Genomic DNA, 13,622 nt, shown 5'->3' with positions numbered 1-13,622 from the left:
GTTTTTATTTGTTGTAATGTATGCTTTATTCAGGTTCCAACATGATTTATGCTTTACGGTTGGAAAATAATTGAATGTTCATCTCTGCTAGGCCGCTGCTATTATGCTATGCTAGAATGCAAGAGAATCACAAAAAGATGTAGGGTGGAAATTCCAATGCAATATTTCCCTCTTCAGGAACCTAACACCGGACGTAATAGAAACGAAAACTTACAAAGAATCCATAATAGAAATTTTCGCTAAAATGAAATGTGAATGCAACTATTATTCAATTTTGAATATATTTGGCAACACTGTGAAAATGTTGGAAATCCCATTTTTGTATATTTATCTTTGTCAATTATTTTCCTCATCAACCAATCAGAAGCCGAGTTGCAAGTGGTCCGAGTTTGACAGAAGTGGTGGTCCGGAATCGGCCCCCTATTGTCATGTCTCGTCTCAGGTTAAACTTGGATTGTATTAGTCGCCTGTAAGATTGGAAGTTCACATATCAGGCATACCAGTCAGTTTCTCAAATGTTACAACATTGAGTGTGTCAACGAATAAATTTGAAAGAGGGTATATAGAAACTAATCACATTTCACATTTTGGGAAATATATTTTTCGCATTATAAAAAAAAACAGAACATGTCACGAACTAAAATGTTAATGGGGGTCTCCGTAGCCATATTGGAATACCTCAATAATACTGAAATTTCAGTTTCTACTAAAATGTCAGTTGGGCTTTTATGATTTTGAACGCAAACATTGATTTAAGAAAAAAAAATAGTTCGTTCATTTCATCTGCTTATTTTTACTTTTAATAACAACACTTTTCCTATATAGTGGACTATTATAAGAAAAGTAACATGCATGAACAAAATCTGTGACGTCACAGATTTCAAAATCTTCCCACCTTTCATTTTCCATCTTGAAAAATGGAACTGTTTACAAACACATCGTGATGGCCTCACAACCAGGGTTGCCATAATAAAATCTGTGTTTTTCGTCTGAAAGTTTGTTTTGTATATCATTTTTTTCTTATAAAATCTCTATTGATATCTGTATTAATTCCATAAGTTCAATTTTGAAGCATAATTTTGACGTTAGTATCAGGTTGCGTCTTACTGTGTATTAGAGATAGCAAATTGCGTTACGTAGGTTGGAGGGGGTCCAAAATCCGGATTTTTAGCATTATGTAATTTGTATACGACGCCCGACGTGATTTGTCCATTGTACAAACGCGATCAGTCGAAGCGTCCAAATTTTTTTTTTTTTGCTTTGATGCACTTCAATTTTGAACTAAAATCACGAAACAACGGTTAAGATGGGTTTTACAAAGTTATTATTAATTGCTAGTGGTGAAAGTAGTGACAAAGATCGATTCCTTTCAAAACAGTTCACAGAGGATTGACTTCGTTTTTCACGAGCTGACGTAAATGGTATATTAGTCCATTTAAAAAAATATGTGAATTTGTTATTAGAACATGCAAGATCACAGCAACCGATGACTTTCTTTCATCAATGTAGAACCAGCCCTAAGACAAGACCAGACAACTGGCTTCTTACTCTTCTTCGTCGTCCAAAAACGAAGCCATGACATGAAGATGCCAGAGCTGCCAAATATTATAAAATATCGGATTTTTCAAATTTCTATTTTAATGAATCGTAACATTTGGTTGGTGCGAATTCAATGATTATTGCATATTTTCAAATAGACAATCTCAAAAATATGCTTTAAAAGGATAAAATAAGTCTTTTAAATACCCATATCTATAATATAATCGTTTCCAAAACAAATTTGGGATTTTTTTTTAGCAAATAAATCTAATCTGACAACCGTTACAGCGTTATGCAGATTCTCATTGTCTGAACCAAAACATTCTATCTTATTATATGAGCAGGAATACAACCAAAACAACGTTAGGAAGCCATTTTATTCATACAAAACGTAATTCAAAAATAAAAATGAAGTGTAAAGCCTTAAATTGTGAGCGAAGGACGGATACTCATCCTGAGTATAAATTTTATCGGTTCCCTCAAGACAAAAATATTCGGAAAGAATGGATTCGATTTTGCGTGAACAGTGAATTAGAAGTTCCATTCTTTGAAATCAAATCAAGCACAAGAATATGTAACGTAAGTATTAAAAACTAATTCTAAAACATATCCTAATACTAGTATATATACAGGCTCATTTTGTTGATGGGAAATACAATGAAAATGGAGTTACGAAAATTCCGACCTTAGCTGCATCCGCGAATGAGGAATGGGAAGAGATACAAAGTATTGAGAACAATTATGATTTGGTTGACGTATATGAAGGAGATAAACAACTACAGGAAGAAATATTTCGTTTGAAACATCAAATTTCCAAGCTGAAAAGGTAGTGTGTCAAAAAATATGTTATTTTCTAATATTGTATATTGATGTAACCGTTAATAGAATTGTACAACAATGGAAGAAAAAATGCGGATATCTGACCTCGAGAATTCGTGGAAAACAACCCTTGAAGAAGCTTTTCAGAGAAGATCAAATTAAGCTATTAACAGGAGAGGTTAAAAACACAACCTAGATTGTATCAACCGTCTCTTTTTTCATATTTGCGAGCTACAGCTTCTAACTCTCCCATCTGCATAGTGAATGATGAGACTTTTAATTTCTTCTTAGCAATGGAAATTCTATTCCGAAATATGAAATCGCATTTGGAAGCTAACGAAGCTGATTTGCCGAAGAAAATGGCAGGAGAAATGTATGTTTTGCCATCCACTTTATTCCATTGTGAAAAAACAAGGAATGACATTATAAAAAAATTTATATCTTTTCGTTTAAAAAGCGGAGAAAACAAAAAAACAAGGAAACGAAAATTTGATAGCAGGAGCATGGCATGGTAGAAATAAAATATATTAGTATCAGAAACCAAATAGATTATTATTAAACTAAACTTATGTCCATTTCCATTTTAGTGTTGTCCGAAAACTCATTTTTTCCACTTTTTCCCAAAAATGACTTTTTCAAAAAATCATAGCTTTTGAACCTCTGAACCGATTCAGATGATCAATAAATCTAATTGAAGCCAATGAGGTAGATTTTTAATAGAAAAAATATTGAAAAAAGTATTGAACTTGGAAAGAGGGTTCTAGAGAGGTGTTTTTTTTCGTTTTAGAGTCATTATTTTGTAAATTTAACATGTTTTAAGTCTTCGTTCAATATTCTTATGTGACTAGACTAGACCTATGCGACTAGAATCCTATCTTTCCGGTAAGTGTGATATTTTTTCAAAAAAGATTGGCTTATTGGCTTCAATTTAATATGTCGATCATCTCAATCAGTTCAGTAGTTCAAATGTAATAAATTTTTGCAAAAAATTATTTTTGGATAAGAGTGGAAAAATGATTTTACGGACGACCGGTTAACTTTGAAAAGACACTCAAAAACACAAAAAAGCCTATCTGATATCGAGATATGTTATGTAATAAATCCTCAGCTTTCAAGAAAAAACATAAAATATAAAAACATAAAAACAAAAAACATAAAAATAACAAAAAACAACTACAATCAATAGTTACGAAAACAAAATTCGATTTCTTGGCAAGCCTAATATTTTTCCAAAAAAGATTAATTGGCTTCAATTTGATATATCGATCATCTAAATCGGTTCAGTGATTCAAAAGTTATGAATTTTTAAAAAAGGCACTTTTAGGAAAAAGTTGAAAAAAATGATTTTTCGGACCACCCTAAAATAAGAAAAGGTCACCCTAACGAAAAAATAAAAAATACGGGTCTAATATTTTGCAATAAAGAAAGAAACTACCACTTTTCATGGTAATCTGAGGAGCACTATATCGGTTTGACATGAAATGGATGTATATATATATATATATATATATATATATATATATATATATATATATATATATATATATATATATATATATATATATATATATATATATATATATATATATATATATATATATATATATATATATATATATATATATATATATATATATATATATATATATATATATATATATTTAGATTAGAGATATATATATATATATATATATATATATATATATATATATATATATATATATATATATAAATTTTTCAATTCAATCAAAATATAGTAACAAAATAATTAGGTAAAACGTGTATACAATTCCTTCACATTTCCTCTAAACTAAGTATCGTAATATCAATTAAATTCATTTTTTTTCTAAATTCAATACAAACCCAACGTAATTTATTTTTATTGGCAACACTGGAAAAATCGACTTTGTTTACAAAATTTATCGAAATCGACCAATCAGAAATCAGAACGACTGACAGAAATTTGGTCCGTAAAAGACTCCCTATTGTCTGATCTTATCTTAGAACCAGCCGGGTGCTATGATTGATGCTAGGATCGTTAGCAAGATCTCAAGCAGAACTGTCAGTGGGATACCCAATTCATGTGAAAACAAAGAGAAAATGAGTGGGATGCTCGATATGTTGGCTCCTGCCAGTTAATAGGGGTTCTCTAAAGACGTTACCCGGGTGTGTAAAACCGTCATCTGATAGAAATATTTGTTTCTATCTAACCACAGCTAAGTCAGGGGTATTTATTCGTTAGTCCGGTACGATTCAGTTCTTATAATAGAAACATGGAATAAAAATTTAAGTTTTACTATGAACGGAATAATGTATTGCTGTAGTATTGTTTTAGTACTAACAACAATATACCTTCTTATTTTTTCGCAGGCATTTGCATCGTCCCAGGCTCCGGATTTGGCCAGCGCCCTGGCACCTTCCACTTCCGCACCACGATCCTACCCCAGCCGGCCAAGCTGAAGGAAATGCTCGGACTGTTCAAAGCGTTCCACGAAAAGTTCGTGCAGCAGTACAAGTAAAATGCCGAACCCATCCCATCGCCACCTCGCGCCATCAACCCCATATCGTAGTAGGTATATCACATCCCAACCATATGAACACACAAAACAGCAACCAACATATATGATGAACGTAAAGCGATTTGATCGGTGGATTTAGAATCCAGATGTTGTGGGTCCCTAGCTTATGTTTTGTTGTGACAAAATTGTCGTGTGCAAAAACATACAAAAAAAAAACTCAAACAGAAGCAATTTGATTGCTTGTAGCTTGTTGAATTTGTGTATTTTAATCTCTGCTTGAATGATATTATTGATAAGGGAAACTCAGCAGAGTAGAATAAAATTGCGTCCTTCCGTTTGCCATTTCACGCATCAACTGATGGTTGTATTAATTCGCTTTTCAAAATTCTCACCGCGTTATGCGAAAGGGGAAGGTGAGTGATATTATTATAAAAAAACTGGTCGCAAACCAACAAAGTTGGGGCGCTGAAAAAAAAATCTTCGAGAAAGACAATAATTATTTGATAATCTATCGCGTATACACACAATTGGCTGCCAACTTTCCGGTTTATAGAAAATTGTTAAACCTTTATAGCAATCTGTTTTAACCGAGTTCTTTGTAAGTGGATGTTGTTCTTGTTGAGAAAGAAGAAAGATTGGAAATCGTTTCGCCAATGCCACCACTATAAACTGTGAATAAAAAAAAAAGAAATGCGAAAGCAATGAAACACGCTCGAATTTTACTTGTTTTCAACATTGAAGAAGCGAAAATGTGCCCCGTTTATTGATTTACTTTCTTACACATTTAGAACTACATTTCTGGCCTTTCAACTATTTATGGATTAGTTTGTTCGTTTTTTTGTTTTTGTTTTTACTGTCTTCCTCTAATACATACAACTATTTACAGTCGGTTTGAATTCTTCTCCTCGAATTTATTGTATAAAATAATAATAATAATAATAATAATAATAATAGCTTATCTACTTTAAAAGTGCGCATCGTGCTTTTTCTTTCTGTCTCTGTCTTCGATTTCCGAGTGCGTTTCCATTTGCCTATTAGTCGGTGGCTGCGATGCTGCTGCTGTTTCTGCTGCTGCCGACCAGCCAATATCTCTCTAATCCTAAACAGTGGTACGGCGGGCGCTAGACGTGCAATTCTAGTTATATCCAACCATCATCATCATCAAATCTATTCGATGCACATAAAAACAACAAAGCTCTGATTCGACCTGCAGCAGCGTCTTCGTCTCATGTTGATTTGATCAACACAGATTGTTTCGGTGCGCATTCACACACGCTTGAAGTCCCCTTTTTTGGACTTTTGGACTTTATTCAATAGGAAAAAAATAATAATAATAATAACAATGAAGAAATAACAGTAACAAAGCGATTGGTTTTCTTCCCATTTTTTGTTTTGATATTTTTCTTTTCTGTTCGTTTTGATTCTCTAGTGCGTTTGTGAATTTCACTAGAATGATTTTTTTACTTTGTCCCCCCAAGTGTTCATTACGGCGAAACGCGTATTAAGATTTCCTTCGCTAATATCACGTTTTACGCTCCTTGTTGTTGTTATTATTATTATTATTGCCATAGTCGTCCTCGTCCTCGTTGTTGTTGTTGTTCGCCTGCGGTGGGTCTGCGTCCCGTTTAAGTAACTCATTGACTTTGTGCTCCCACATCTGTGGATTCGAGCGAACCTGGAATGTAGAAAAAAGAGATATTAAAAATTAATGCCTCAAAAAATACACACAGCACCCAATGTGCGGATTAGTGTTCTGTCAGATTAGAGTTTGAGCTTGAGCTTGGGTAGACTGTACAATTCGTAGTTGCTCTCCGCGATTGACCTGAACAAAAAACTTGAAAAAAAAATGCTATCACCCATTCAAAGTAGACGAGAAGATATTCAGAGGTGGGTTAAGCTGTCTTTAGTTATGCTGGAGAGCAGCGAGCGTGATAACTTGCTTCCCAGGTTGATAACCAGTGATGAGTCGAAAATTTCGACCTGGAATCATCATGACGTGATCCACTGGGAGGTATCGGATACACGCGAGACAACCAATCGGCACCGTTATCAGCATAGTGTTTAAGAAGTTAGGCAGATCCCATATCTCAACTGTAGGATACCGACACCCTTATTGCGCTGGAGACAGTAGTGAAGGCGCAGGAATTGGCGTACTCGCCAAACATAAGCCCAACAGATTATTACCTGTACAGGTCTATGCACAATCATATGAGGAATAGGGTATTCAGATCTAAGCAGAGTAGGCGAACCAGCCCAGGAGGCTGAAAGCCTCTCAAATAAAGAATAAAAAAAAGATCTAAGCAGAAGGTGATGGACTTCCTCACAGAGTATTTCAGCAGCTTGTCAGATTCATTCTTCGCTAGGGGTATAGACCAGCTCAAGAGTAGAAGGAGGTATGTTGTAGCAAATGATGGGAAATGCCGCAGGAACGAAAATGTCCACGGTTGTCCACGGTGGGGGAGAAGGGGGTTTAGATAATATCCACGTGGGCACGATAAATTTTCAAGCTGTGTTTTCAAGAATTATTGAACTTTTCGCCCACTCAGTATTTTGTGTTTTTTAAAAAAGGGTTGAGCTGCTTGAGTGCATCAAACATCCGTATTTTTCATATGGCACAATTTCTTCCCTGAAATGTGCATTCTAAAAGTCATTCATATAAACTGAGAGCGATCGATTGTTTTCCATTGATAGGAGAGAATCATATATTCCACTGGAATGCAGACACTATCGAAGAATGATACTATTGTATAATACACTCGACAAAGAAATAAGAGGAACAGAGTGTTAAGTTGAAAATTTTAAGTGATTTTGAAATGCTGTAACTCCGTGAAAAACCAACATACATCATTCAAAATCTTTAACTTCAACATTTCAAAGCTTCAGGTTTTGGAATATATTACGGATACATTGTTATCTTGGTGTGTGTGAATGTATTGAATAAAAATATAGGAACAAATAAAAACCCATCCTCTTTCTGTTATTTCAAGGTTTTTCGGGACTTTTAGTTAAATAAGTCAACAAAAAATCCAGTTAACCTTATCAACCAGTTTTCACTGGATTCCAAGAACTTTCCTGTAGAACCTTTCAATACAAAGTTATTTTTATTTGAATGAAAAAGTGTTCTTCGATGATTAATATCTCAATAAATGATGAACGCGCTGCAGTTTTGAAAATTCCAATAAATTGCGTGCAAAGTTAATTCGTTCATTCGATGAAAAAACAAACGAAATTTTATATAATTTTTTTGTATCGATTTTCGAAAAGTGCCAAAAACAGTTTTTCTACAGTGTTTTAGAAAGTCGTCTGTAATTTGGCAAATATTGCAAATATTCTAATGTTAGCACAACACTTTGAGCCTAGTATATCCTCAAAACCCCTGTGAATATAATGATACTTATAGCCATTCTTTTTAGCCAATCAAAAAATGTTTTGAGTAAATTAAAGAAGCACTCCATCGCAAATTGTGCCATAAGTACAAAATTCTATGCGTACCCTGGAATAAACGAAGTTAATAACTTTAGTTTTCATGCGTTTGTGTTGAAAATTAGAGCTTCAAATCTTGTATATCCTATATTCATGCCTTGATTTTTCACGTAATTCCAAAAATTACTTAAAAATTTCGACTTCACATTCTGTCCCTCTAATCTTTCTGTCGAATGTATTCAAAGCACGACTTTATTTTTGTATGCGCGGGTTTCGATTCAGCTTCCGCTCCTTCGTTTCTATTTATTGAGGTTTTGCGAAAATGAAGGCAAACAATACATTCTTTGATGCGTTGGCCATATCTCTGGAGATGTGTTCCTAGCAGTGATGCTCTTTTTTTACTGAAGTAATTTTTGCAATACAGATTCATTACAGATATCTAAAAGCACCGTTCATTAGAACCTGGTGCATAATGGTTCATAAAATGCTGCAATGGATGGGTTACATATTATTTGATCAAAAACATTTGATTGAATGCATCTCCATTTGCGATTCACTTCATCAACGCAACTAAAACACGTATCTGTTTTTGCCTTGAAGAAATCATACACTGTGTCTGGTTGAATTGGAAAAAAAATCTGCATTGCGAGTTCCTACTCTCCCAGATGGAATCCCCTATCATACGGGTCCTGCTCGGAAAATGCCATATCTCAATTGCTCGCCGTATTTACCAGATATTGACTTCTTTGGGTTATCATTTGTACAGGGTCCTGTAAGAACTGTGGCTCACCAGATAGCACAAACATACAAAACGGTGCATATATAACGGGTGTTAAATAAAAAATGAGAATTTTCTCAATACCTTTCAGTAACTCAAATAAAGAGCGTAAAATTTTCTTTCTCCAAGAGAATTGCTCTTTGGGCTCCCTAGAAACAGTAGGCGTGTTTGGTTTTGCTAGTTTGAATTTAGTCAAAGCAAAGATGGCGTCGAAACAGCACGTGCTCCGCGAACGCATTGTACGGTTCTAGGAAACGCATTTCCAGCAAGGAAAAAAGTTCACGGTGGCACATTTTAAGGAAGAAAATGCACCTGTCAGTACGGTATATCGTATCCTGGGTTCCCTGAACGTAGAGCGGAAGGTCGGAAGTGGTCGTCCGGTGACGATAATGACGAAGCAGAGGAAGATATCGTTAAAGAAACTGTTTGACAACAAGGACGCAACCAGCCTGCGTGACGCCGGTCGGAAATATGGCTGCTCCCACGTATTGATCCATCGGACCCTCAAGATGGAAGGAATCGTCTGCAGGAAGAAGACGAGGTCGCCGGAGTACACGGAGGAGCAGATTGAGACGGTTAAATCACAGTGTCGGTGGATGACCAAAAAATACCGCAGGACGTCTTTCGTTCTGGTCGACGAAAGCTATTTTCCGCTGTTCGAAACGCATGTTTCAGGAACTGATAATTACTACTCCAGCGACAAGTCATCCACACCGCCTGAAGTGAAATACAAGTTCAAGCACATGTTTGAAAAAAAGGTTATGTTGTACATCGCCATTTCCGACCGGGGCATTTCAAAGCCTTGGTTTAAGCCGAACGGTCTGGCAATCAACCAACAAATCTATCGAGAAGAGTGCCTCGATAAAAACCTGCTGCCGTTCCTGAACGAGCATCACGCGGATGGGAAGTACGTCTTCTGGCCGGACAAGGCGTCTTCCCATTACGCCAAGAAGACGCTGGCGTATCTTGAGGAGAAAAAGATACCGTTAGTGCCGAAAGATCGTAACCCAACAAACTTGCCCCAGTGCCGCCCAATAGAGGATTTCTTTGGCTCACTCAGTGCCCTAGTGTATAAAAAACAATTGGAGGGCCAAGGACACGAAGCAACTGACTACAAGAATCCGGAATTGTATCCGGAAAATGGACGTAAGTGCCGTACAACGTTCTTGTGAGAGCATCGCGACAAAGTTGCGTCGAACAGCAGACCACGGCCCTTACTCAAACATTCACTGACATTTTTTTGAAGAAAATACATTATGTTCTTAATAAAAAAATATTGAAATCGATGAAAAAAAATTATTTTTTTATATGTGATTGAAAAAATTCTCATTTCTTATTTAACACCCGTTAGGGTTGGGAAATAAATGTCGTATTTCTGATCGAAATTTGACGCTTTATTTAACATACTTAAAATTATCCAATTTAAGTCAAATATGCGCCGTTTTGTTCGCAAACTTGTTGCCATTTAGAAGGCGACTTAATTAATCCCCCCCTCCCCCTTATAAAATCCCCGCTCCTTATTTGCTAAAAACTCAGACAGCCAGTTTTTGCAAGCCTCTTTTGAGGCCAACTTAGTATCACCAAGAGCGTTTTGTTTTGTGGGTGCAATAGGACATCCCATCCGAGCTCCCGTAGCTTCTGGCGGGTCATCAAAGATGTGTTAGGCCGAGCGTTGTCCTGGTGGAAAACAACACCATTCCTATTGATCATTTCTGGCCGCTTCTGGTCAATCGCCTGCTTCAAACGGTGAAGCTGCTCACGGTAGAGAACCGAATTGAGGGTCTGGCCATAGTTGAGGAGCTCATAGTGGATGATTCCCTTCCAATCCCACCAAACACACAGCAAAACCTTCCTGGCTGTCAATCCGGGCTTGGCGAAGGTTTGGGCCGGCTCACCGCGATTCGACCACGACTTTTTTCGCTTTAGGTTGTCGTACGTGATCCACTTTTCATCCCCAGTCACCATCTTATTCAAAAATCGTTTCGTTTCAGCAGTGCATCACAGGCGTTGATTCGGTTTGAAAGATTTTTTTGCGTCAACTCGTATGGCACCCATACATACATTCAACTTGGATGATTTCAACGATTTCATCGGTTTTCACAACGATTGGCCTACCAGTACGGAGTGTATCTTCGACAGCCACTACACCATAACTAAATCTATCAAACCAACGCAGTGCTGTGCGAATCGTTACAGTATCGGGTCCATAAACTACACGAATTTTTTCGGCCGCCTTCGTTGCAGTTTCACTTCGCAGGTAGTAAAAACGTAAAATATGGCGAATTTCTTGCTTGGTGGACTCCATCTTTGACGCGCTATAACTTGAGACTGAAAAAGACAATCACAACACTGTTAAAACGACACTTGTAGCACAGATTGTCGTCTTTAAAAAGTCGTATAGTATGACCCAATGCGATAAGTACAACACAAGATATGTTTAAGTGTTGCCATATATTGACAGTCGTATATTGTCAATATATGGCAACACATTTCTTTTTCCCCAACCTAGTATAAGAAAAACATGCCTATAAAAATTATGCTTTTGATTTTTTCATTAAATCGGCACGAGTTTTCCGGGCAACCGAATATTTCCCACGATTAACGAATCTGTACAGAAAAATATTGGTTAATGAAATCATCAATCACGATGATAATGGAGGTGTTTTGTCTTGACTAGGTTCATTGTAGCCTCCACGCACTACCTAACCAAGTTTTTTGTAATGTAAATGGTGCTTAGACGAGAAAATATTCTTCATTAATAAACTAATTTTGATAGGTATGATGAATCTGTTTGAATACAACTATGAGTTTGAAAACTCAAAAAACTTAGGAAACGTGCGTCGGTCTCAAATAAAAATGTACGAGATTAGATGCATGAGTAATATTTTCATATGGACTTCAGCGGCCAAAAAAAACTAAAGACCTTCCCGCGCTCGGTAAACAATAAAAAATGACAACAAACTATTTAATAGTAACTAACATTTTTACCAATAAAAATATGGAATAAAACATAGAAAATTCAATTATTCTCTCTAAAAAATTGAGGGATGTCCACGTGGATAAGATGGGGAGGGTTATCAGGATTGCCCACGCTTGTCACGGAGGGGGAAGGGTCTGTCTAGAACCGTGCTTTTTCTGTCCACGTAGTATGTGGACAACCCCTTAGCATATTTCACTAATAAAATCATTCACCTTTTTTTGAATTTTTCATTTCTTACCTAATTTTTCTCAGAATATTTTCATGATGTACTGTATTCTATTAGTCAAATCATTTCATTTAATACAAAATTTGCAAAAATACATGGTAAGTAACCCACAGACATTCGAATGTACATTCAAACAGGTCAAGCTGAATGACACCATTGAAAAAAGGTAATCAATTTTTTTGAGGACTGCGGCCATCTTGAATTCGGATGTTTCATGATCTACTACGTTCTAATACTACTTGTAGTGACCTCAAATACAGACGAGTTTTGTTTACCCGAATTCAAGCCACAGAAATAAATGTTACTCGCACGATTCTTTGTACGAATCATGTGATTCATAAGTAAAATTTTTACGGACGAAGCGTGCCTTAGGAAACAGTTTCAATAAGAATTTATGGTCTTAATGGGAAAGATTCCTACTAGAGATAGGGGAAATCCAGCCAAGGATTTTACAATATGAAAGTGAAAACTTTCCATACTAATGGAAAATTCCACACATGGAGAAAGTAGAAGAATAAATAGAGAGTAGGTAATACAATTGGCAAGCTCCGCCTCTGGAGTTCAGTCGGTAGAAAAGAAGATAGAGTAAGGTTTCAAGAAGAGAAGCTCGAGAAATAAAGAAGGGCCTTGATTCATAGCACAAAATAATAAGTTGTTTTCATTCTTAGAGAGTTGAAAAGTGTCTTGGACCGCTCGGTCCGTTTCACACTTTCATTTGATACCCATATTGATGGGGTATTGAAGAAAAAATATACACCGTTTCACCGTTTTGTAGTGGTGGTTATTTTGGATTTGAATTTTTTATAAACAACTATGTTCTACTAATCATTCCCTTTCATTTGATACTGATATTGATGAGGTTTAAAAAAATATATATTGCGCCATTTTGTGGTAGCAGCCATTTTAGATTTTCATTTTTTTATGAATGAATGTGTTCTACTAAGGGTGCTCATACACTGTTTGACCAATGCCAAATATTTGACTATTTTTGACAGATAAAATTTGATCAACGTGTACTGATCAAATATTTTCGACGCAAAACACGTCCTGCAAATATTTAGTACTTGTTTGCTTAAACTTTTTTAGACCAATTTGTCACACACTGACGTACGTTAAATATTTCAATTAAATTTTTTGTATTTTTGATGTTTGGTATTTTTTGCACTGTTGATAAAGAGATGCCAGATCTTTTTTATTGTATTTTTTATTCATTCATTTTCAAATCATTGGAAATATGTTTAATTTAATTTCTATTTGAATCGTTCAGCCGAGTTGGTCCTTCTTTTTATTTTATCAACCCCAATGAAATAAATCAATTAATTTTTAGCCTGAAATACA

General features: G+C 35.7%; 2 protein-coding genes across 3 annotated transcripts in view; one reads left to right on the top strand and one right to left on the bottom strand.

Annotated features, from left to right (window-relative positions):
- Positions 1-5,594, top strand: part of LOC129763068 (alanine aminotransferase 1) — a 57,556-nt gene extending 51,962 nt beyond the window's left edge. Inside the window, exon 5 of the mRNA XM_055761816.1 lies at positions 4,729-5,594. Coding sequence (XP_055617791.1) covers positions 4,729-4,877 — 149 coding nt within the window. The 3' untranslated portion in view covers positions 4,878-5,594. The remainder of the gene's footprint in view (positions 1-4,728) is intronic.
- Positions 5,593-13,622, bottom strand: part of LOC129763069 (protein-tyrosine sulfotransferase) — a 52,125-nt gene continuing 44,095 nt past the window's right edge. Inside the window, exon 6 of one of the 2 annotated variants that reach the window (XM_055761817.1) lies at positions 5,593-6,552. In XM_055761817.1, the coding sequence (XP_055617792.1) occupies positions 6,400-6,552 (153 nt within the window). In that variant the 3' untranslated portion in view covers positions 5,593-6,399. Of the gene's footprint in view, positions 6,553-10,613; positions 11,407-13,622 lie in introns of those variants that run through there. The other variant, XM_055761818.1, reaches the window with a different exon arrangement.

This window comes from Toxorhynchites rutilus, chromosome 1 (assembly GCF_029784135.1).
Source record: "Toxorhynchites rutilus septentrionalis strain SRP chromosome 1, ASM2978413v1, whole genome shotgun sequence".
Classification (NCBI taxonomy): Eukaryota; Metazoa; Arthropoda; class Insecta; order Diptera; family Culicidae; genus Toxorhynchites; species Toxorhynchites rutilus.
This window is presented reverse-complemented; position numbering and strand designations above follow the sequence as displayed.